The sequence below is a fragment of the Octodon degus genome, unplaced genomic scaffold, assembly GCF_000260255.1.
Source record: "Octodon degus isolate 3935 unplaced genomic scaffold, OctDeg1.0 scaffold00105, whole genome shotgun sequence".
In the NCBI taxonomy this organism is placed as follows: Eukaryota; Metazoa; Chordata; class Mammalia; order Rodentia; family Octodontidae; genus Octodon; species Octodon degus.
In genome coordinates, this window is record NW_004524681.1 from 4,874,656 (window position 1) to 4,900,742 (window position 26,087).

Sequence of the window (26,087 nt, forward strand, 5' to 3'; positions counted from 1 at the left end):
AAATAAATAAATAAATAAATAAATAAATATTCTGAGCTCTTCAGAGTATTAAGTTGGATTAAAACTTTCTTCTTTTTAATGTTATTTATTGTTGTCAATTTCTCTCTTAATACTGGTTTGCTGCATTCCATGAGCTTGGGTATGATGAATTTTCATTTTTGTTCATCTTGAGATATTTTTGCATTTATTTATTCTTTGAACCAGTGATAACTCAAGTATTGTTTAATTTCAACATTTTTGTGAAGTTTCCACTTTTCTTTCTGGCATTGATTACTAGCATCATTCTATTGAGGACAGAAAATAAAACAGTTGGTAGAATTTCAGTCTTCTTAAATTTCTTTAGATTTCTTCTGTGCCCTAACACATGATCTATCCTTAAGAAAGAGCACAGGGTACTTGAGACAAACTTTTCTGTTAGATAGAAGGTTCTATATATTTTTGTTAGGTTCACCTGGTCTATAACACTCATGTCATCTATTTCCTTACTTCTTTATTTAATTAAACCTTTTAAGGAAATATTTTTTGTCTCTTATGATTTTTTTTTACCTTACCCTATTTTTGTCTGTCATGAATATGGCTACCCCAGATTGCTTTTGATTACTATTTACTTGGAACACCTTGTTCACCATCACTTCACTTTTAGCCAGTACATGTCTTTGATTCGAAAGTGAGTTTCTTGCAGGCATCGCATAGTTGGGTCAATTCTCTCATTTATTTATTTATTTTTTACTTATTCAGCTTCTATATATTTTTTATTTGGTAAATATAATCTATTTGCAAAATGATTATTGATAGGCATTAACTTACTATTGCTCTTCTGTCATTCACTTCCTGTTGCTAGTGTAGTTCTTTTGCCTGTCATTTGTTCTATTTCCATCTTCTTTGTGTTATGCTGATTTTTTCCTATTAATATACTTTGATTTCCTTTTTGGTATAAGTTCTAGAGGTATATTTTGTGGTTACTTTGGAAATTACATTAGACATGTTAGCATAATTTAATAGTCTAATTTAAGTTGGTAGCAATTTAATTTCAATTATATACAGAAGCTCTTAACTTCTCTACACTTTTCATTCTTGTAACACAATTTACATCTGTTCATAATGTGTCTTTTAGCTTTTTTTAAAAACTGTGTCTTTTGTCTTTTAACTTTTATATTTAAATTAAAGGTGGTGTACTTAACATCATTTCCCTGATACATTATTATTTATTATTATTTTTCATTATTCTTTTTTTTTTTCTTTTACTTTGGTTGCAGTTACATCTAATTGATGGGGATATGACTTTTGATTCTACTAATTTTCCTAAAAATAAAGTCTGACTTTTACTTTCCATTGTATGTGTGTCTCCCTTTGAGAATGATTTCTTGCAAGACAGGGAGAAAGTATGCTTTTCATTTTTATGAGCAAGTAAAAAAATCTAATTATTTATTGATCTATTGGTGCTCTGCCCATGATTTCCTGCTTCTGTAACTCCAGATACTTTTAGAGTGCATGTATCCAGAAATAGGGAAAGGGAGTTGTAGTAATTATCTGGAAGAGCTTGGCCTCTGGCAGATACCACTAAGGACTTGGCCCTGCCCCTTCCTCTCTTTCCAGATTCATCTTTGGCCACGTTGTGGTTGCATCAGCCATGATGCACTCCTTAAAGTCTTTCCAAGTGGATCACACTCAATGTCCCACACAGGCCTCCCCCAGTGTTGTACCCTCATCTTGAAACAATCTGGCCCCATCCCTCTCTCTGGTCAACTCCTATTCATCCTTCCAGTCACAATGTAGATGCTACTTGTCTAGGAAACTTTCCTTGTCATCCCTGTTTCCTCCCTCTGGTTTGTGTTCTTGCTTTGTCATAATACTTGTCACTTCATATGGTCTCAGTCCATTTCCTTCTTTTACAACTGAATACTAAAGGCTGAGTAAATTATAAACACCACAAGTATACTTGACTAGAGGCTAGAAAGTGGGTTCCTAGTGAAAGCCTTCCTGATGCATCATAATCTGGTGAAAGATAGACAAGCACTCTCAAGTCAGAGAACTCACTGAACTCTCTCATTCATCAGGAACCCAGCCACAAGATAGCTGCCTCATCCCCACAGTAATGGCTATCATCCACTTGTGAGAGCAGGCCTTACCTGCTTCTCATGGACCCCGCCATCTTGTGCAATAGAACACCAATTAAATGCCAACCTGGGTTTTGGAGTAGACCTTCAGGACTCAGTTGTAGCACAGCCCTCAGTTATTCCAAAACTCATCAAATTTGGTATTGAGTGCATTTTGATTTGAAATTTGACCTAGTAGCTGTTGTTAATTTGGTCCTCAACATGGAAGCGAACACTTGTCAGCATTGATTTATTTGACTTGCTACCTTTTCCAACCAAGAACTATTTGTTTTATACTCTTCATTTTTGGTACTTGGTGTGCTCCCTGGAAACGGTGACTGATGCGTACCAAGGTACCACTGCATTTGGCTTTTGGTCTTCCCGTCTACAAGTCAGTACCTCATTGAGGGCAGTGGGAGTGTGCGTTTCTTCACTTGGTCCTCAGAACCCCGAGTTCTGCCTAGCCATGGTAGATGAATGGTAGATTATGATGAAGAAAGTTGTGCATTTATTTCAAAATTCCCTGGCTTATCTGTTAATCGATGAATGATCAGTATATTTCTAAACTCTGGACAATGAATGTACTCACTACTAGAGTTACTATTAAAAATAATCTTTTAAGCAGCTTTTTGTCTTTTCACAAGAATTAAATGACTTATTTCATATTTCAAATAACTGAATAGTTGATTAAAATAAAGAAAAGAAAAGTTCTGTGAGGGTTGAGTTGTTGTCTTCCTCATTTACTTCTAAGTCTCTTCCAGCTGGAATAGTGCCTGGTGTATAACAGTCTTTTTTTTTAATTTTGAAAAAAATGTGCACATGAACCACAATATCTCCTTAAATTAGATGCATGTATGTCTCTTGACTCACCTGGCATTGGCTCAGTGAGAAATAATTCAAAGTGCATAGGGGAAGTCAGTTTCTGCCTCAAAGGGGTGTTCAACACAGGCATGGCACTGATTTTCTGGGTAGAAATAGGGCAGCCAGTGTGTCCTAGTGTTATGAGAGCATTTATGCTTGAGTGAAATGCCTTCTGCAGTGTGGTATGGAGCGGCTTGAAAGCCCAAGGCCACCTTTGCAGTCCTTCATCCTAAGGTGAAACCTGCCAGCTAAGAAGCACTGTCTACGCAGAGTTCCATCTGTCTCTTTATTAAAGTGAGGCAATGGGCAGTAACAGGTCACCAGATGTTGAGAAAATCTCTGTGATGAAATGTGAGAGATAAAAAGCCAAAATATGTGAAATAATATGACCTGAGAAAAATTTAAAAATAGAATAAAAATTATCAGCAGCAGTTGTAGAACTCAAACATCAATATGGTGATTTGGGACACAGTGGCACCCATCAAACCCAAACAAGATGCTCCGGAAAGAGCACAAACAGGAAAACAAGACCCAGAAGAGCTCCTGGAAATAATTTTCGTAAAAGGTGATGAAATAATGCATTCAATAGAAGAGTTGGAAGATGAAGTCAAAAGACTGCCAAAAGTAGAATAAGGGGAAAGCATCAGAATGCGGATGAGAAAACAGGCAGCCAGCTGGCAGATCCAACACTTAGATAAGATGATCCCCAAGAAGGAGCAGAAAAAGAAAGAAAGAAGGAAAAAAAAAGAAGAGAAAATTACAAAAGAAACATCAGAAGAGAATTTTCCTGAGTCTTCTGGCTGAAAGAGCTGCGTGGTACTTGCAAAGGATGAATGAAGTAAGACCAGGGTCTGTGGAGGTCAGGACGCTATGGTGAGGAGGGGATTTATAGCCTTCACTGGAGGGAAGTGAGCCGTCCACCAATGACCTATCGCAGACACCAGATTTGTCCTTAAGGGTAGAGCAAGCACAATGCAGGAAGCTCTTCAAGTGGTTTTCACCATGAAATTCTGGATTAGACTGAACTGAGGGCAGACCCAGACATCACCAGGCAGGAAGACTTAGGGCAATGTGTGTCTCCTGACCTTTTCCTTACACTTCCTTCAATATGGCTCAATGGAACAAGGGAATCAGCTAAGAAACAACAAGGCACCAGCTGGGGAGACAATGACCCCCACCCAGGGAGGGTCTGGGGACATCCATGGTGCAGCTGGAGTAGCAGATGGGGTAGCCAGTCAGCCTTGAGGTGACTGACCAGGAGCACCTGTGCGGACAAAGTACTGTGAACCACATCTCAAACCCAGACTTAGGTACACACCCTTTATCCATTTCCAGCCTTTGTAGTCAATCTTTAGAACAGTGAAAAACTATTAATCTTGGTTACTAAATTGAATGCAAATACTTAAAACCTCTATAGTGAAACAAAACAAAACAAAGGAGAGGTTGGAGGGTGTAAGGGTGAGAAACACTTTATCTTACCAAAAGGAGAGTATAATTAATGGACTGAAGTAAGACCAAAAATTCTTCCATATGTTACAGAAAGTTATAGAAGCAACCAGGAGGGAAATTAAAATATGCTTATCTATGTCAGAGAAAAGTTGAATAATGAATATGGGAAGTTGAATAAATGAACTAAATCAACATTTAATTGTGGGAGGAAATTTTTTTAGGTAAGGTCAAACATTTCTAAATTTAGAAATGATTGTATAAGTGCATAGTATAGAGTTCTAGCAGAACCAATATATCTCTTATATTTGAGAGTAATTTATTTGGGGACTGATAAAGACCTCTTTCTTTCTTTCTTTTTTTTTTTTTTGTGGTTCTGGGGATTGAACTCAAAGCCTATTTCTTTACTTGATAAAACTTCATGCCATAGTTAATTTTATAGGTATCTGCATGTATAGCTTTGCTTGAATAGATTAAAAGTAGCACTTTGGTTAGCTTTGCAACAAAGTGCCTGGGGTAGCTTATTTACAGGAGGAAATGGCTCATTTGGCTCACAGATTTGGAGACTCAAAGCCCAAGCTGGTGTGGCACTGTTTGTCTGGTGGCCGGTGAGGGTGGAGAAGCATGGTGCATCACTGCAGGGACTCACGGGGAGAGCAGGTGTCAGCGTGGACAGAAAGGCAGAGAGCCCCTGGCTCTGCGGTCTGGGCTGAGGGCACAGTCCCAGTGACCTAGGGCGTACCTCTTGCAGGTCCGCAGCACCTGGCGATGTGGCCCCTCTGGAGCAGGAGCCTTTTATGTGTACCTGGGGGACACTGAGCATCTAAAACAGAGCAAGTATTTAAACAAAAAGACGTGACTAACTGTGAGCACTTGGCAGATGGCACGCGGGACCCTGCGCTGGCCAGGCAGGTGCTTCCGCTGCTGAGCTATCTCCTGGGCTCGATCAAGGAATTGTTCCAGGGAAGTATTTATTCATTTATTTATTTATTGTGGAACCAGGGATTGAACTCAGGCTCTTGTGCTTGCCAGGGAAGTGCTTATTCCACTGAGCCATCTCCCCGCACTCCAGGGAAGTATTTAAAGCTGGAAATTTGGGCTTTGTCTTGTTCTGACTGCCCCTTCCTGTATAGATGACTGTGGCCATTCCAATTTTCACCTATACAAGGAGGTACTAGTATCAACTACGCATGCTTATTAGGAGGATTGTATGTAATAATTTGCTATTCAGATAGTGTCTGGCCCACTTTGGAGATGATAGTAAATATTTTATTTAGTATTATTAATTTTAGAACAAATCTTGTATTAAAAAACAAAGGACCCATAATTGGCTTCATTTTTTTTTCTTCTTTTCTTTTCCTCCGTACTTAGGACAGGATCTACAGCATCTACAGGGTGTACATGGTGTACAGGGTCTCACTACATAAACCGGACTTGCAGCGATGCTCTTGTTCTCAGCCTCCCAAGTGCTGGGATTACAGGCATGCACCACCATGCCCAATCTCAGTCGCTGTCTCAGGGTGCCCCATGGAGCGGGGTGGGCCAGCACGGCACACCAGGGATTGAACCCCCAGCCACTGTGCTCTGCTTAAGCAGACACTTCAGTCTGCTGAGCTATCAGGCCGGCCCTTACTTGGCTCCAGTCCTACTGCCCGTGTTACAAGTTCTGAAACTTGAAATGAGTGATTTAAATTGCACATAGCATTGCTTCACTTTGACAAGGTAGTGAAAGGAGTTACATTGTAAAAATTAATGAAAACTTTAAGAATAAAACATTAATGATGATCCTGGATAAACTGTGTGATCTCGGTACTGGTAAGACCTTGTGAGTGTTCAGGGGAGAACTACATGGTGATTCACTCCTAAAATGGACAGGATATGATTTGTCATTACCAAGGACAGAGGGAGGGACTGGATGTGTTTAGAATTTCAGGATTCTCTAGTTGTGGAAAGAAAACAGGGTGTGTCTGCCTTTGTATTATGCCACGTCTTCAGGGAAACCTGTGCCCAGTAATCAATCAATATTCCAATATTGATCAATATTGTTGCACTGGATATATTAACTCACAAATAGTAAATGGACTAAAAAAGCATGCATTCCATGCCAGAGGTTGCTCTTAAATTAAGTCAGGTCAGGTTTTCCACCAAGTAAGTTTTTCAGAAAAGTTTCTGTTTTCTGGATTTTTAAATTTTTCATTATTTGAGCATTGCAGATTTTTTCCTCTGAATATTTCTGGTTGATTCCCTGCACTGGTGTGTGGCTCTGAAATATTTATTATCACCTTCAAAGTGGGCCAGAGACGACATGAATAGCAAATTGCTACATACAGTTGTCCTAATTCGCACGCATAGTAGATCCGTACGTCACGTAAGGATGCAATATCATAGGAGAGCTGAAAACATTTGAAGGCAGCAACTGTGAATTTTAAAAGATTACTGTTGAATGAGCGGTTGTTTTTGCTCGTGTTCTCCTACAGAAAAAAGAGCCCATGGATTTCTCCGAGAACTCTCAAGCAGACAGGTCATCTCAGTTCTTGGACCCCAGCCTGAAGGAAGCCATCAGATCCGGAGACCCCAAAGTGCACGAATTCTTCCGGTTGCTTGCTCTCTGCCACACTGTAATGTCGGAGGAGGACAGCTCAGGTAAGTGGGGAGCCTCGCTGTCAAAATAAAGCTGATAGGAAATTTGAAAGATTTAGAATTAAAGGCAGAACAGCGCATAAGGGGTTGACTTGTCGCTAGCTTCTCTTTTTATTTGATTGTACCCTGAATGCTTCTCAAAAACATGGAGAGTGTTTAAAGAAAGACAAACAGTGTCCAGGGGAGAGCGAAGACCCAAGAGCGCTAGACAGGGGAAGAGGCCCTCACACAGGCCGTATGGGCGACAGAGCTGAGGCCTTGTGATGGAGCAGAACGACGCCTCCCGAGCCTGGGAAGCTGCTGCCGCGGGAGAAGCCCAAGGCTGGGTCAGCGCCTTCCCCTCCCATCGTGCTCGTCCGCTCTGTTTCATACACTCTCCTGCATTCTGACATCAAGTTAAAGTTACTATCCCAGTGATTTCAAGTCAAAAGTAAACTATATAGAGACGTTTATACTTGTGTGTGCGTGTATACACAAATGCGCATAGACACCTTTCTGGTGTGTACACTTGGTGTTGTCCGGAATTTTTTCCCCACTTGGGACTCTAATTAAGCCACCATGTTTTTCTTTGATGCTGCTGAACGAACCCATTCCTCAGATTTTAAGCACTTTGGCCATTCATATAATTAACTTATGATTTTAACTAGTCTTTACCATATTAACACGAGTGAGGAATTATTATATTTCCACTTGGGAGTATGCCTTTAAATAAGTTTCTTTTATCTCTGCCTTTGAGTTTATTTCATTTCAAAAAGCCCATTTTGTTTTAATAGCAGTCTGTTTTCCATTTAACGTTATGATATTCTCTAGACCCCTTTGAGGGTATTAATTATGCTTAGCTTGATGGCGCTTTTGTTTCTCCTATTATGCTTCAAGTGTCCGTGCCTGACTTTCATGTTGCTCTCAAATGTCGCATGATTTGTGGTTGCCCGGTCCTCTTCGCGTGTGAGAACCTTTTTCGGAGAACACAGGTTCCTGTTGCAGCAGTCAGTTTCCCGAGGTTGTGCGGGAGGCGCAGGGCCTGTGCGGGGCCTGTCCTGCCTGCAGGGGCCTTCCCCACAGTTCAGGGGGCACAGCATGCTTGTCGAGCCTCCCCTGGGCGACAGCGCTGCACACAAGGCTCCAGCCAGGCAGAAGGCACCAGCTGATGAGTTCTTCTTCCTCCCTTTTCTTTCTCTGTCCTGATGGAAGTCTGCAGCAATGAGTTGTGATTGAAAAATAGGGCATATATTTAACCTAAAGATATTACTGTGGCAAAGGACATGCTGCCCCAAATCCCAACCCTCACCTTGAACACGCGTACCCCACTGGTGTTGCCAGTCTCTGAAGCAGCTCAGAAGCCGTCTTTCCTGTCTTAGCTGTGCTGTCGTGCTACCTTGATGTCCTGGACTGACTCAGAGGTTGACCTTTCAGGGCCATTTTGACTTTGGGGCAGAGCCAGAAGCTGCGTGGCACCTGATCCAGTGAATTAGGTAAATGAGGCCACACTGAGATGTTTTCACCAGCCCGCCTTCCAGGCGGATGGCTCTTGCAGCAGCGTTCAGTATAGAATTTTTTTTTTTCATCAGACACTCGTGATAGAGGACTTCCAGAACCGACTTAGAAAGTGGCAAGAAGGACAGGATGAGGGTGTTTGAAGCGAGGGGAGGATTTCTAGAAGGCCAAATAGCGATGTGTCTGTTACTGTGACACATCTTCTGAAATTGAAACGCACACCATCGGCTTTGATCACTCCTTGAACCTTGAGGTCTTCTTGGCTTCAGTCTTCAAACTCAGATCTTGGTACTTTCCGGGCTGGACTCTGTGCCTGGTGGAAAAGAAAGGTCTTCCAGGGCTCTCTGGGGGCCTCCTGCCATGCAGGGGGAGCTGCAGGAGAAGAGCCCAGGGGCTCCTCAGCACTGGGTAGCCTTTCCTGAGTTCCCAGAGTGCCGCCCCAATGCCACTTCTGTTCTCATTGGTTGACTCTGAGTTTGGGCCATCTCTGTGAGCTGTGCGGACCTCTGTGTTTATTTTCTCCTGTGAATGTTCAGAGATGCATCTTCCTCTAGTTTTGTTTCTTCAGTGATCACAGCCACATTAGATCTTTCAGATAGTTCTCACATTGGTAGCTGAATGGTAACGTTCGTTAGTATTTCTCTGCGTCCTTCTGAACATTCCATATTCTGTTATAGTGAGATGCCCTGAACTGTGTGGGTTGTAGATGTGTAGTTTGATGAGATTTGGCAACGACAGCTACCCAGGCAGCCATCACTCCTCTTAAGACACGAATCTTCTGCTACCCCAGAAAGATTATTCATATCCTTTACCTTAGTATCCCTAACACCCCGCATCAACTACTCATCCAATTTCTATCACTCAGGATGAGTTTTGTCTATTGCTATACTTGATATTAGTGGGATTATGTGACTTATGCCCTTTTGTGTCTTTCTTCTTTTATTCTGTGTCATGCTTCTGTTATGCATCTGAATTGTATCAACTGCTAGCTTGTTTTTCATTGTGGAGTAATATTCCATTGCAGTAATATATCACATTTAGTTTTGTATTGATCTACATTTGGGTTGTTTCCGGTTTGGGGCCTTTATGAGTAGCACAGCTACCACTATTTTCATGTCTTTTAGAAGTATTTGTTTTAATTGTCAAAGGGGATGCAAATCCTTAGGAATGTACATCGCCAGGTCATAGTGTACCTATGTCTCCCCTTCTGAGAACCTGCCCTTTTTATAAAATGATTGCAACACATGAAGTTCCCTTCACCAATGCAGGGGAGTTCTGTGACCTCCACTTTTTACCAATACTTAGTGTCATTATTCTTTTACATTTTAATCATTCTAGGGGACACAGACTAATGCTGATTCTACTACTTAGAAAAGGAGAATTAGATATATGAAACTTTCAAGTGTTTCTGCCTCTTGCTTTAGAATAGCAAATTCCAAGTGAAGGAGTACATCACTAAGGGAAATAGCACTTGCTTTCCTTTTAAACCTTTCAGTTACGGGGCAGGTAGCTCAAGGCTCCATGAAATCCATGTATGCTAAAGTACATTGAAAAATAGAAACCCTTCTCTACAAATGTAAGTTATGGGAAAAAACAGAAGCCTGATCTGACATACTTAAAATCAGCTGGATGCAGAATTTATAAGGGTGCAGGTTGTAAATGAGCAATGTTCCAGGTATGGGGAATTAGTTGGAGAAGACATTCATCTGCCGCCCTGTCTCCTAGATGAAGTTTCAAAACAGAAGTGGGAATTCTAAGTCCCTTAGAAGGGTTCTTTCCATGTGATTTTAGGGGAAGAAAATAAATAAAACAAAAATTATTTTTTAAAATCTTATTAAGCCAGTTTTATAAAATTTGCTGGGTTGGGCAGATAGTCTGGTGGTCTAAGCACCTGCCTGGTGGCAAGTGCAAGCACCTGAGATTGATCCCCAGTACTGCATGCCATGCTGGCCCCAGAACCCCAGGCACATGGTGCCAGCCCTGAAACTGGGCATGGTGGTGCATGCCTATAATCCCAGTGCTGGGAAGGCTGACACAGGAGAAACAGTATGAGTCTCAGCTGCGTACTAACTAACTTACTAACTAACTAACTAACTAACTAACTAACTAACTAATAAAAAGATTAAAATTTGCTGGTGTTTGTTTCATGGCCTGGTAAATTTTCAATTTCTATAAATATTTAATGCATGCATGAAATGAATGTACATTTAGGTTCTAAATATAGCTATTATATACACGCAGTTTTACTTATGTTTGCTTCATATATTTTAAGGATATTTTATTAGATACTAGTGTAGACTTACTGTCATGCCAGTGGTGATGGTGTGTGTGTGTGTGTGTGTGTGTGTGTGTGTGTGTCCCTGGGGACTTTGCTCTGAGCTCCATCCCCAGCCTTTTCAAATATTTTGGACCTTTGAGACAGGGCCCTCCTAAGTTACTTAATTTCCCAGGCTGAAATTGAGCTTATGATGCTCTTGCCTCAGTCTCCCAAAAGTGCTAGAATTATAGACATGGCCTCCCACCACATCCAGTTTATATTTGTATTCTTCACAGTGTTTAACCTAGAAATATTATCATAATTAACTTCTGAAAACCTAGCCTTTCTTTCGGCCAAACAACCATCCTCTGTTACTGGAAGACTGTCTTGACTTATCTAATACTCCTGTCATGTGTCCTTGTCATGTATTTTAACTCTCTCTGAACCCACCAGCTGCTATTTTCATAGCCAATATTTGTTTGGTTCGCTCATGTGTGTACCAGTTCCTATGTTCTTCAATGTTCCTCTCATCTCTAATCTGTTGAGTTGATGTTTGGCTTTTAGAAATTCGTACTGGCAAACTCTCAGAAATTTGATGCATAATGACTTTGCGTTTACTGCTGAGTGATATTGTATGTGTATGGAAAACTTTAGGGCAATGCTCTTCTCTCAGCAAAATGAAGCTACTCCGATTGCATTCTGCAGTCAGCTGTCTAGATGTGTCTTGAGGGTAATCAGTCTTTTTCTTCCTGGCCTCTTAAAAATTTTGTCTTCCATCATTTTTGTAGTATAGATATGCCCTTAAAATGCATACTGCTTAGGTTTCATTGACGTTCTTGAGTCCCTAGAATGCCATCTTTTACCTCCTCTATATTGTTCTCAGCCATAGATTTCTTCGGATACTGCCCTCAGTCCACTTTCTCTGTGATGTGACATCCTCAATGTTATGGATTTTCATGCCACTCCTTGTCTTTAATCATTCTCTTATTTTTCATTTCTTTGTTTTTCTGAGATACCTTTTGGAATTTTTTCCCATTTTATGCACACCACCATTTTTTTTTTTTTTGGTCTTTTTATTTATTTATTACTTGGCACAGGGTCTTGCTATGCAGCTCAGACTTGTAGTGATCCTCTTGTCTCAGCCTCCCCAGCACTGGGACACAAACGTGTGCTACCATGAGCAGTTTTGGTGGCTGGCACGGCACGGGGCTGGCACAGCGTGTGGTACCAGGGATTGAATCCGCGTCCTTATGCTTGCCAGGCAGGCACTTAGATTGCTGAGTTATCTCCACAGCCCACCAGTTCTTTCTATAAGGTCTGCTGTTCTCTTTCCACTCTGCTTCATTTCACACTGTATTTACCTTTTAGGGCTCTGTGAAATGCACCACATGTGCTGCTCCTAGCACATCTGGGATCTAAGGTGCGTGTGCGTCTGACTCTTGTTTGTGATGGCTCTTGCTGTGCCATATTTACTGTTACTTTCGTGACTTTTTACCATGCGCCAGCACTTTCTCTTGGAACTGTGGTTATAGAAACTCCTTGGGTCTGGTTGGCTCTTCCAGAAAGGACTTGCATTTACATTTTCCTTTATGTTTTCAGCTTGAGTTCCTTAAGCCATAAGATATTGTGAGATCGTGATGTAAGTATACACGAGTGTTAGCGTTTGGTCATAATGTGTCGGCATAGTATTTTTTCTGTGCTTATGCTTATAAATGGGGATCTAGATAGGCAGTTTTCGCTATAGGTCTCTTTAAGGGGAACAGATTTCCAATTTACTTTTTAAATATAGCTTGTCAGCTGTAAGAGGTGGTCTCATCACTCTTCTTACCTTCGGAGCTTCTGGCTGTGCCTTGTCTAGTCTACATAGACTGGAGACCATGGATGAAATTTTCTTACTTTAGCAAATGCGCTCAAGGCAAGAACTGCATGCAGTATTTGTTTCCAGTGCCATTGGTGTTCTTTTCCTTAGTCTGACCAGGACAGTTCTTACTTATGGCCAGTGAATGTATATAATCAAAAACATTACATGTCTTTAAAGTTATTTGCAGCAAAAGAGGCCAGCCCTCGCACCTGACCTACCATGTTGTCAATGGTAGATGCTATTATATGATTTCATAGGGAGATCGAGCAAGTGCTTTGAGTTCTCCTCTCTTTAATTTCAAGAATTAATTCATGCCTATTACATCAAGTAAAACAATACAACACAAAGACTCATAGGGGCACAGCAGTAGTTTCTTTTCCGAACGCCTCTAGTGGTAACGTTCTGCATGATCATTTCATGCTTAGTCTTGTATTGTGTATAAAAGTGAGTAGAGATTTTTTTGTTTTGTTTTAAACCCAAAGGAATCATAGTGTATTCTAATAATACACGACTTAGATAAATGGGTTTCTTAACCATTTATCTTAACGATCACTATAAATCAGAAATATGACTGACTTCGCCTATTTTTTCCGATTTGTTCTTACAAATGGGATATCATTTTACATAGAAGGATTTACTTTATTGACACTATATTTTAAAGATTATATATATATATATATTTCTTTTTGTCTCCTCTCTCTTTTGTTGATACTCTAACAGTATCAAGCAGTATCAAGTAATGGAGACTGAGATCCTGGTTTGATTTCATTCCAATGGATTTCTTATGTGTGTCCTCATGAAATGGGTGTTGGTGGCTGGTGGAGGTGGAATTCAGAGTAGCTGCTCCCTTGTCTTTTGGCAGTCAGATCTTGCTGGGGGAACCAATGCTTTTCAGCTGTAGTTATTAAATTGACTTAATGTATGTAATATCCCTGTTTCATCTCTAGTCACCAAAAACATAAAAGCTTGGTCTCTGGGCAGCACAGAGCCAAAGCAGCCTTAGAAACAGACGTTTTCCTAAAAGATGACAAGGACTATATGGTGGTACATATGGGGGTCCTGGAGGTATCCCAGAGGACAGACACCTGGTCAGTAGGTGGGTAGGAAGCAAAAGCCTATAGATAGGAAAGGTGTTTTTAAAGCTGCTAGTTGAGTTGGGTATAAAGAATGAGCTGGGAATGGCATTGGGATTCTATGTTAGTAGTTATTCTCAACTTTGATATACTTGGATTTTTTTTTGTTGTTTTTTTCCCTTTCTAGGAAAGCTAACTTACCAAGTTCAGTCACCTGATGAAGGGGCCCTGGTAACTGCTGCTAGCAACTATGGCTTCATTTTTAAGTCCCGGACTCCAGATTCAATAACAATAGAAGAACTGGGAACGCTTGTTACCTACCAGTTGCTTGCCTTTTTGGATTTCAACAATATCAGAAAAAGGATGTCTGTCATAGGTATGGTAGGCGGCTGGGATTAGGTTTGATCTCAATGGTGCTGTGGTTATACTGATACTTTTCAAGGATGACTGCATTTTTGGCTATGTGCTGAGAGTGGTGATGTTTTTGTAACTTTGTCAATTCCTGGGATACTCAGCTTAGTCTCAGCTCTATAGTAAAACCTGATTGACATTTAACAATCAATGCTAAATCAAGGGTTCCTATGCTTCTGTCTAGCACTGTCCCAAATGTTCGGCTTGAATTAACTGATTTTCACTGCAGCCATGGGGAGGCAGGTAAGCTGCATCATTTTACAGAGGCTGAAGCTGTGACGTGGGGAAATGGAGAAGCCTGCCCACGCTCCTGTGGCTCCCTGTGGCACGGGGGTTCATCCCAGGCAGACTGGCGGGCATTGGAGCCAGCTCAGGGTGATGTTCTGGGTTGCTTGGCACATGCCAATGGTTGTAGACCTCAGGAGCAGCCTCTGCATTTCACGTCCCTTCTCTATTCACCCTGTTGTCGGAGCCCATTCTCTAAGACCCTGAATTTCCACCACCACCACACTGTGCTTCCCTGGCTCAGTGCTAACCCTCAGTGCTGTGCCTCTGCTTCAGGGAGGCCCACCATGAACACACGCTCTTCCCCTTTCTCCTCCTCCCCCATGACCACTTGCTTCCTTTCCCGATCAGAGGACAATTACCCCAACTACTTTTCAAAGCTGAGGCTCTCCCTGGTGCCGTTCTGATCTTCCTTATTGCCTTCTTCTGTGCTTGTGCTTTGATGTCCTTCCATCAGTGGCTCCTTCTTGCAGGCCACAAGACTCTACACCATCCTGTTTCCTTAAAGTATTGTCCACATTGTGAGGCCTGCTGATTTTTCCAAGCTGTTCTTTCTATTTCTGCCACAGATGGATTTCTCAAGGCCAGCTTTCTTCCTCTGTTTAGCCCCGCAGGGTTCTTCTGTTTCCACAAGAGGGAATGCTAGTCAGAAGCTCCTGTCACCTGGGAGTACCTAACATGGTGGACATTGCTTATGTATCCACCCACCAGTGTAACCCTGCCCATCTATATTTCTTTTACTTAGTAATGTTTAGTCTTGTTGGCCTTCTTCCCTGTCCTGCCTCTTTTTCTGCTATGTAACCTTGCTGACTCCCAATCCTCCTTCTGTCCAGTGTTCTCTTCCTTGATTCCTTTGCTGACGATTTTCCCTCACCCCACACCTTAATCTTCTCATTCCTGTGTTCTCCTGTGGTGATCTCTGCTGCTTGTGTGAGATGGCCTTGGCCCATTTTGTGACCTTCCTGCCTGTTCTTCCATTTTATTCTTTCCTGAGATTCACAGATTTTCAATGTTCTCCTGGAAGAAATTGTACTATACTTACCTAAAATCTCATGTTAAATATGGAACTTTCTTTATCATGACTATTGTCCTCTCTATGGTCTGAATTAAAATTAACAGTTACCTTTCATGGGAAACATTTCAGTGAACTGAGTACTTTATAATGAATTCTTTTATTGAATTGTTTCATTAGTATATTACCTTTGTTTAATACATGGGAAATGGAACGTAAAGATTTTAAGTAACTTCCCAGAGATGGTTGCATAACTGGGCAGAGGCAAAGCCAATATTTGAGCCCAGGATCGTCTCTTCTAAAGTATGGCCTCTTGACCTCTATTGAAGTGTACTTGCTTGTGATATGACCACATCCTTATGGCTCCAGGGTAAGAGTTCTCCAGCGTTAGCCCCTATGAGAATCTCCAGAGGGCTTATCAAGACATTGCTGGACTGGGTTGCTTGACACATTGCTGGACTTCAGCCTCCAGCGTCAGAGTCTGCTGACAGCGAGGGACTTTTCTAGCTGATAGTACAGGTCAGAAGATCACAATTTGAGGACTACTCCCCTAACCTAACTTATCCTCAACTGTTATTCATTATTTTTCCTGGAGAAGTGGGAGACATTTTTCAACCCTGTCTCCTTCTCTTTTCTCAGCCTGTTTCTAAACCCTTTCTCCACAAGGCATCAGAGTAATATTTCCAAAAATAACTCTAGAAACCACCTTTTATACTAAAGGTCTTTTGTCTTTTTTCTTTGATTTCTCAATGTCACGGGCTTACTTAAGGTCCTGTCACTGCTTGCTTGCATTATTGCAATATCTTCAAAACTGTTTCCCTAAAAATAATCCTCTCTGCAGACACCAGCGTTCTCCTTCTAAAACATAGGCCTGATGTGCCGCCATTTACTCAAGAAACATCGATGGCTCCCTAGAATTTAAAGGATAAAGTCCTTAGAGAGACCCGCGAGACTATTTACAATCTGATGTCAACCTACTTTGCTTCTATTTTGCAAGTTGAATGCCATACACTAGACCTCATTGCCTCTGGGATGCATTGTGCATGTTTATGTCTTCTGCGGTGCCTTTTTCTCCATATAGAACAATGCTTTTCCTTACTACTCTTTCTTAAAAAAATCCTATTCATCTAGTAATGTTCAAATGCCACCTGCCTTTTCCTATTCTCCCAATAACTGTCTCTGCCTGTGTTCTTCTCAGTGCCTGGCTCATAATCAGCTTCATAGCAGTCCTCAAAGATTCATGACTATTCCAGTCCTAGACAGGGAAGGCACCACGCCTTAGCCTTAAGCCCTTCAGGGCCAAGAACACAGCTTGGCATGCAGACACTTTTCTATAAATAGTTTATAGTTATTTTTCTGTCATTGCTGGGACAAAATACCTGACACCCAGAATTAAGGAAGGAAAGGTTTATTTAGCTCACAGTGGAGGTTTCAGTCCATACTTGGCTGGCTCCAAGGCAGAGTGGCACGCGGAAGAGGGCAGCTGTTCATGGTGGCAGAGAGCAGCACAGAGCCAAGCAAGGGGCAGCAGCTGCAGCAGCTGCAGCAGCTAGCAGTCCTCTCTTCCTTTCCTACATTATAATGCAGATGACCTGCCCCAGGGTGCATGCAGCACCCACACCCACAATCCCAGCACTAGATCAAGAATCAGTCACAAACTCCAGAAGCCACCCCATGACTGCATGAGGCTTTGAGGGGACAACTAGATGCAGCCATAACAAATAGGTATTAAATAAGATACATCCCAAACTTTGTAGCCTATACGTGTTCAGGTCCTGTGTTAAGTCCATTTCTATAGTGGAAAAAGCGTGCGTATGCAATGGTAGGGCTTGAGGTCTCCACCAGAAACTGGTCCTGAAAGATTGCCCTCACAAGTGCAAACTAAATGTCATCTGAAGCTGTTTCTGTTTATTTTTATGACAACAAGCTGGAGGCCATCCTCTGCTCAGGGGGACACACGCTACTTCTAGGTGTTGGCTCCATGTCGCTGCAGTGGGAGCTGTCTTCTCTTTATGACCGTAGGGATGTATTGGTGATGCTGCTTTGGCCCAGACTTGGTCTCTCCTTGCTCTGAGCGTGTTGACAAAAACCTCAGATTGCTACACAGGGAGACTTGGCTTTGCTTCAGCATCGGTCACGATGACAGGCACGGGGAAATCACAGCCTAACCGCAAGCATCAGATGTCTGCCTTAATGGCTTGCACATGACGAAAGGTAGTGTTCACCACAGAGCACACAGGGGCTTGGCTGCTGGGTTTGGGCTCCATTTGGTTTTTAATCAAGAGGCATGTGAGAGGGGCTCTAGGAGGACAGAAGAGTCTCTGTTTGATAACTAGGCAAGAAATGATCCTGCTCTCATGACTGTCACATGGCTTGAGGGGGGAAACAGCATGTAGACATGAAGGCTCATTTGTGACTGCTGCTGCCACCTCCAATCATCCTTTTCTTCACCTTCTTCTTCTCTTTTCCCTCCATGTCCATTTTCTCCTCCTCCACCTTCCTCTTTTCTTTTTTCTTTCCTTGCTTGGTGTTGTTTCTCATTCATCCTATCATCAGTGTACAGATTCAGTGCTAGGAGGGTTTTCATTCTGAGGCCAGAGCTGTGATTTAAGTCTGTTGCATCTAAATATGAATTGATCTCTGTCAGATTTTGTCAGTGGGTACAGATGTACTCAATTAGTAAACCTGGTGTTATGAGTTGGATCAAAAACACAGCCCAGAAGCCGCAGGTGGCCAGAGGCAGGCCTGCTGAGAGGTGGCTGGACCACTCGCAGAATACTCCACCGATGAGCTTGTAGCTGATTCTGCTATTGGGAGGTGGGGCTCTGCTGGAGGAAGCAGTCTCTGGGGTGTAACCTAGAAGGATCTATTCTGGTCTCTGGTCCCTGCAAATCTCAGGCTCCCTTCTCTGCTGGCTCCACGAAGCGAGCAGCTTTCCTTTCCTGTGCCTTTCCACCATGATCTCTCTACCTTGGAGCTACTGACCATGGACTGAAAGTGCAGGCCCATACATTTCGCCCCCTTCTGTTGTCCACACAGGTGGCAGCAGGAGCAACTTTGGGTGGTGTTCAGATATCTAGTTTTTTTGGGGGGGATGAATGCAGACACAGGTCATGGGAGAAGCAGCTCATTAGAGGACGGTGAATATATCCAGTGTGAGATTGATGGGCCTGGTTATACCCAAGAGATGCTCAGCTGGTAGTGGGAGGCTAGGTCAGAGAGGACGCTGTGGATGTTTGGGACAGGCGATACCCATTTAGCAGCAGTCAGCCTTGTGCCTGAACCTGAGACCAAACACATGTGCAGTTGCCAGGGAGAGGATGGGAGAAGAAACAGAGTCAGAATATTTCTGAGGAGCAGAGCTTTGTCTGTTACTTAAAGGACACATAATAGAAGATTTATAACCTAAAAACAGCGACCTTTGCCCATATGTTACTATGACCATGTAAAGGTATTGTGTTCTTTTAAATTTGTTTTCAAAAGTCTAACTTCTGATGTGACTGAGATTTTATTAACTTTCAACAGAGATGATCCAAATCCTTGGGAAAAAAGAAATACAAATGTTTTTAGTAAGTAAACTTAGGCAGAATTCCATGAAAATTAACTTACACAATCTCAGACTTAAAGGGTGGGTCTGGGTTAAGAAAAGGCATCAAGTATAGAAGGTATTTATTAACTCAGAGAATTGCACAACTAGAAAGGATGCTCGAAGTTGAGTTGTTTAAACATTGTTTTGTGTACAAACAGAGATAGAGATGGTCAGGTTTTTCAGACGCTGCACAAGGACAAGAGTATTTGGACAAAATATTTTCCTTATTGCGCTGTTGTTACTTATCTTTTTCAGTCTTTTTCTCATGAATATACTGCAGAGTTTTGTAACACGGTATATATGCATGGTGTTTGGTATGAGAATGGGCTCCACCCTGGGGCCTTCATGTTGAGCTGCATCCCAGCCTGTGTGTATCTTGACACAGGGTCTCACTAAGTTGCTAGATTGCCCAGGCTGGGCTTGAACTTGCAATCCTCCTGCTTCAGGCTCCCAAAGCACTGGAATTAGGGGTGCGTACTACCACACCCAACTCACATGATGTGGGACATTAGAGCAGAGGGACATGGAAGCTGGGAGGGCCCAGCTGGTAGTCAGTGAGCCAGACTTTAAAGAGACCCTCAATCATGTAAGACAGTGTCAACTCTCTATAGATTTATTGTTTAGAAAATGTCGTTATTTTTATAAAAAAATTATTTATGTTGGTACATGTTAGATTTATTACCGTTATAATAATCATTGCTGTAGAGATACCATATTTGGTGCTGAGTATTGATGTAATCAGATTTGAAGCCTTCCCTGAGTATTGAGTGTGAAGGGATCCCAGGACCAAAACATTTGAGAATCGTACCCTACTCTGGGCTCTACAAATAATCACAGAGAATCATGCTGGCAATGTAGGCTATCCATACTCTGCATTTGTGTTTCTGGTGGCCAAAGGGAGAATATGGGGCAACTTATTAAATCAGACTGTTGCAGATCAAAAGAAAAATCAAACTTTCCCCAGGACTCTTTTGTCACCTCTAGTTGAACAATTATGTGAATTGATTACATAGGTTATTTGTTTTCTCACAAGTGTATAATCACAGATAAATCACAGATAAAGTACAAGAACCATATGAGTTCAGGAGCCAGGAAAGCAGACAGAGAAGCTTAGAACAGAAGAAAAACTCGTCCAGGGTAGTGTACTAAAAACTTTCCAGGGTGCACTACATCTGTTTAAGCCAGGAGGAAATCAGAGTAAGTTAAGCATTGATGAAGGGTTAGAGGGACAGAGTAGCTAATTATTGTACTTGGGTTGTTATAACCTTTAAATCAAACTCTAAAGTTTATATCCCATTAAATTAATAGTAGTGGGTATTTCTGTTCAACTGTATTGGGGCATTGTCCTTTTAGAGAAAAGGTATAATTAAGTGGGAAGTCTGGAATGCTCTTTGATTTAATTGATGAAGCTCATGAGGGCTACAATGTTCAGAGCAGGAAGCTGGGACCCACACAGCCGTCTTAAATTATAAGCATCTCCTGGGAAGGAAGACATATATAGCCACGTCACTCATTCATTCATGTATTTCTTCAGTAAATAATTCTCAAGTGCCTACTTCACGTCAAGCTGTGAAGCCACGCCTACAAAGGTGGGTCAGATGTTCTGAAAACTTTGGTGACAGGCCTGCAGGTAGGGACGGCTGCTGTTCATAAACCTGGGAGGTCAAAACACTGCCTCATCACAGCAGACTTTCTATAGGAAGAGGGTCGAGGCTTTGTTTTTAGTTCTTAAGAGCACTCTGTAGGGTATGCTTCTGCCACGCTTAACCTGAGAATAAATGGCTAAGGATACATGGGCTTTCCAAGAGCAGAGGGAGCAAAGAAATAAACCAGCAAGGGCCAAGAAAGGATGCAGAAGCCATGGCTGGCATTTCTAGAATTCCATATGGAGACAATTTGGCAGAATGATGACAGGGATTTGAATAGTAACTCTTGAATTTCACACTAGGAACTCTTAAACAGCTCTGCGTTCTGCTCAGATACAGAAGGTTTAATTCCAATCTATCAATCCATCAGCAACAGCAGGCAAAGAAATAGGAGAGTCCCACACATCAGTGCAGGAACAGTTGTTTCTGACTTGGGAAAGTCAGAGGATTCCAGCAGAAAGAATATTTCTAGGTTAGTAACATAGGAAGGGAGCCCAGTGGCTTAGATATGACCTAGCCAGTGTCACTGAATATTTTACTACTGGCTACAACACGATGTACTTTTCCAAACTCCTCACTACAGTAGTTTTGACAGATTTTCTTGATGAGGATCCACTTTTCCACACTTGTTTTCTTTCAGTTCAAAACCCAGCAGGGCAGATCAAGCTCTATTCCAAAGGAGCAGATACCATCCTATTTGAAAGACTGCATCCTTCCAGCAAGGACCTTCTGTCTCTGACATCCGACCATCTCAGCGTAAGTGCCTCTGCCTTTGGGGTGGCATGGTGGCTGGATCTTACTTCAGAAGCATCAGGGAACTGCTTGGACTCCGGCAACAGGGAATAGCCCGGGGCCGATGCACAGGAAGCTGTGCCCAGGAGGGTCCAGGTTCTGGTTTCACATTTGTGCATTTAGTGCAGGTGGCTCTACATGGCATGAGTGGGAGCCACACCCCAAGGCCCTGAACTCCAGCCAGTGTTCAGGGGACTTGGATGGGGCTGGCGCCCTTTCCCTGGAAGCCTGGGTCAGTTCCAGGAAGTAGAACTGGAGAGCTGCTTTTCCTGCGCTCTGGTGTGTGCTGTCCAGGGGAATTGTGGATGACAGTCCAGGAAGAGGCTGAGGCTGTGCTCGGGCCAGGAGGGTAAATGGGCTCTGATGTCAGCCCTCTCCCTGAGGGTCCTTTGTCCAGGTTCTGCATCACAGGTGCTGCGAGTTTGCACCTTCCAAAACAGCAGAATTTCCTTCTGAAAGCCTTCTGAAGGGAAAGCTTGCTCTTTGATTTACCCTCCGAGAGCAGGTGACACACAGGGAGCTGCGCCTAGCTGCGCCCAGCGCTCCTGGGAATGTTATGTGACTCAAACCTGCAAGTCTCATTTGTCCTTAAGGTGTTGTTTAACCCCATGTGAACTCCGAGGGAAGCTGGTCCAAACTCTCATTTTCTCATTACTTCTTCTTTTCCCTCTTTAAAAATTACTGAAGATTCATGTTCTTTGTCAGGCCCTATAGTTAATATAAAACATTCCCCGAATCCTTAAAAACAAACAAATAAAATATAAAAAACTCTGCCTTTAAGTTTAAAAAATGATGGTTTAGTAATATTGGTTACAAACATAGCTATTGTTTTTGTCTTTCCAATAGAACATTCTTGATTTTCTTTTAATCTTTTCCAGAAGGCTGGCATAGTCTTTTTTTTTTCTTAGATTTTTTTTATGAAAACAACATTGGAATCATAACTATCTGATTTTTGCCTTAAAACACAAGGCCCTTGAGTTTCACGTATTCTCTTTTCATACTAACGTACAGGAAGCCTAACTTGGTATTTTTATGTATCTGTGCAAAAGAATTTTTTTAGTTTTGGCAAGATCAGCCTGGCTTGTTCTTTGCTTCATTCACCCTATTTATTTTGCCTTCTAGATTCTCAAGTTTTAAAATTTGTATTTAATTATTGATTTTGAATTGTTTGACGATAGGAAAAGACCTCGCTCCAGTGCTCTTTTAGGATTAAGCTTGTGTTTCATGCACTAATTAAATAACCTAAATCATCTGTCCTCTTTTGTAATGTCATCCTTGAGTTGATTCACTGTTCCAGCGCAGAACACAGAGAAAGGCACTGCGAATGCCAGTGGGGCTGCGAGTTAAAGGAGAAGGAGTGTTTGTGCAAATTACGAGGACAAAAGAGTGCTATAAGGCAGTAACTAGATTTTCAGATCAGAAGGGTGCTCACTGGTGGTCCTGGAAAGCAGGGCTTGTAAAATATGATTGCAATCTTCAGAATGCCACCGACTGCCTATGTGATAAATTTGGGTACATTTTCTCATGATCTCTGGGCTCAAAAGCACTATTGCAGTATGCGCTGACTTCTTATTCATCTAGTTAGAGTGAGTCCCGGTTTGACTTGTGCATAAATCTCTATCCATGCCCTAAGCCAAAGCACAGTGGAGAAGTCATGCCCAAAGGCAGTGCCAAAGGAGCAGAAACGGCCACGAAGTGCTTGGCTTGCCGAGGACAGCCTCACAAAGCGGCCGTCGCAGGCCCAGGCGAGGGGGGAGGTTTCTAGCATTTCCCAGCAGCGGTCCCCGCGTGTTCCTGCCCTTGTGGCTCCGGGAGACTTGGAGCCGCTACCAGCCTCCAGTTTCCCCCTTTTGTAGAAGGACAAAAGACCAGAACCGTTGTGTGCAGCTGTCTGTTTACTGAGACTCTCGGAAAAGAATCGTGTCCCATTCTTTTGGGAAAAAGAAAGGCTTTGAGTCACTATTAACTACTAACTGTGCGGAACATCATTGGTTAAAATTTAAAAATAAAAGATTTTTTTAAAAAAAGCTGACCTGGCTGGATGATGGTGTCTTCAAAATTTCAAAAACTTTCTGTCACTAAAATGAAACATTCACATAGCCTGAAAACTGCAGCTGCGCAGTAGGAGGAAAAGCAAATCAGCCTCACTTGGAGGCTTCCTTGTTCTTCCTTTTACCTCCTCCTGTATTATTATCATCGCATTTCTACATGAGATGCATAAACTTCTGTTGCCCAGCTATTTAACACCGATGAATTCATTTGGTATTTATTTTTAGTTTTTCCTTAGGAGACTTTTCAAGCACGGACAGAGCAGGCCTGGATTAATTCTGGGCACAGCTCTACCAGGAAGGGGAGTGTGGTAACTCTGGGGAGGGTCTGGCTGCGGCTCCCTAAAACACCTTCTGCCCAGATCTGACAGAGGGCCATGGGCCTCTGCGGTCCTTGCTCTCCACTGGCCAGGGGCCACCAAAGAAGACCAATTCTCCGTGCAAGGGAGACTGGAAACTAACATGTGCTGCTTCAGCATCCTAAGTACCAGCTGGCCACACCTGTAAGCCCCAAATTTAAAAATAAAAAATATGGTGCGTGTAGCTCATTACTGTACCCTTTTGGCTCTCTAGAGCATCCAAATTTTTTTTTGGTACCGGTATTGAACTCAGGACCTTGCACTCGCCAGGCAAGCTCTTATTCCACTGAGCTATCTCCCTGCACCCCCCAAATTTTTTTAATAATAAAAACCGTTGTCGGCATCATTGATCACCTCTCAGCAGAGCCTCTTTTGCAAAGCTGTCTTTGTCCCCTACAAGGATTTGTTTATTTACTTATTTCTTGCAGTACTGGGGGTTGAACCTAGTAGTACTCTACCTCCGAGTTACATCCCCAGGCCTTTTTAAAATTATTATTATGATCCAAGGTCTCACTGTGTTGCCCAGGCTGGATTTAAGCTTGCCGTCTTCATGGCTCAGCCTCCCATATAGCTGGGGTTACAGGCATATGCCTTACAGGTTTGAACAGTATACAGATACAATATGCCCACCACTGCCCATTGCCGAGGAGATAAAAGTGAGGCAGGATGCCAAGTAGTGCTCTTGGGATGACGTGACTCTGAGGGGAAATCTTCTCCCTCCTCACAGTGGCTGTGGGTGCTGCCAGGCTCACTCTCCCTGGGATTTCAGTCTCTTCCTTTTCCTCCAGGACTTCGCAGGCGAAGGCCTTCGGACCTTGGCGATTGCCTACAGAGAAGTGGATGACAAGTACTTCAAAGAGTGGCATAAGAGGCGCGAGGTTGCAAGTGCTGCCACCCACGGGAGGGATGACCAGATAGCGCGACTGTACGAGGAAGTGGAAAGAGAGCTGACGGTACAGCTCGGCAGTGCGTGGATGTGCGGCTGTAGAAACTCCGTGGGCGCAGTCATGCGGTGCACAGCGAGGCTACTTTTTCAGACACTGAGTTCTGTGCGGGCTCTGGGTTGGCCGTGGGTGGTCCCAGCACTTTATTGGTGTTTGCAGTAGCTTGTGCAGCTGGAAGCTCCCAAGAACTGAGCATGGAAGCCTCCCTCGTAGTGATGATCTCCCAGTGTGCCCTTCATGTTAGTATGGGTTGATTTTCCCTCCCTGCTTTATGAACGGGCCATAACCTAACCCATCCAAAGACTGGGAGAGTCTGAAGTGTCTGCACTAGAAAGTGCTCTTGCCTAGAGCCAGGGGCACAGAAGCTAGGCCCTGTGGGTACTAGGGAGCGTGTCTTGTTCATCTTGGGATGACCACCGCACAGGCAGCTTTGTTTTTCCTTCTGCACATGCTGCTTTGGTAGTGTAGGTCAATGGTGCTCGCTTTCTGTGATGGTTTCTTGGCTGAGCCAAGGCCTTTCCATTGTTGCTGTCCTCCCGGAAGCAGTTAAGTCAGTGAGGACCACTCAGCTTCAGACCCTTGATGTTAGCCTGGCACCTAAGCAGGCTCCTGTATGTCACCCTAACCCCAGGATCTCCACCCTCAAGTTGGCTTGGTTTAGACATTTGCTTTTGGGGTCCTTTCCAGGCTACTTCTGGACATGACAGCATGTTTGCTATATCATCACAGAACAGCTGCCACCCTCAGTTGCTACTCCGTGACCTCCACACTCTGAGATCAAAAGTGATAGATGCCGTGAACGTTGTGTTCCGTGTGCTAACATACGTGATTCTCCATTTTCCACTGAAGCTCCTTGGTGCCACTGCTGTAGAAGACAAGTTACAAGAAGGTGTGATCGAAACCATTGCGAGTTTATCGCTGGCCAACATTAAGATCTGGGTTCTAACAGGAGACAAACAAGGTAATTTGAAAATGGATGAGGAGGAGGAGGAAGTTGAACTCTGGGCTAAAATGATTAATAAACAGAATGAGCAGCCCAACGGGTAGACCAGGCGGCTCCGGAGAGTCAAGCAAAGTAGCTGCCTATTATCTTCAGCCCACACTTTGCTCAAATATGTAAAAGTTCACCTAAATTACACAAGGAAGCTTAACTTGCTCTGCCTTCTAATACGGGACTCCACGTCCTATAGTTTCAGAAGACCAAAAGTCCTAAAAATGAACATGTGATTTGGATAAAGAAAATACACTGTATTTTGAATGCAGAAGATACCCC

At 42.8% G+C, this 26,087-nt stretch overlaps 1 protein-coding gene across 1 annotated transcript in view; it reads left to right on the top strand.

The window, feature by feature from the left end:
- The window catches only part of Atp8b4 (ATPase phospholipid transporting 8B4 (putative)), a 255,715-nt gene that overhangs the window by 170,358 nt on the left and 59,270 nt on the right, over positions 1 to 26,087 (top strand). The window contains exons 14-18 of the mRNA XM_023724062.1: positions 6,881 to 7,046; positions 13,916 to 14,104; positions 21,312 to 21,427; positions 24,659 to 24,823; positions 25,664 to 25,775. Coding sequence (XP_023579830.1) covers positions 6,881 to 7,046; positions 13,916 to 14,104; positions 21,312 to 21,427; positions 24,659 to 24,823; positions 25,664 to 25,775 — 748 coding nt within the window. The remainder of the gene's footprint in view (positions 1 to 6,880; positions 7,047 to 13,915; positions 14,105 to 21,311; positions 21,428 to 24,658; positions 24,824 to 25,663; positions 25,776 to 26,087) is intronic.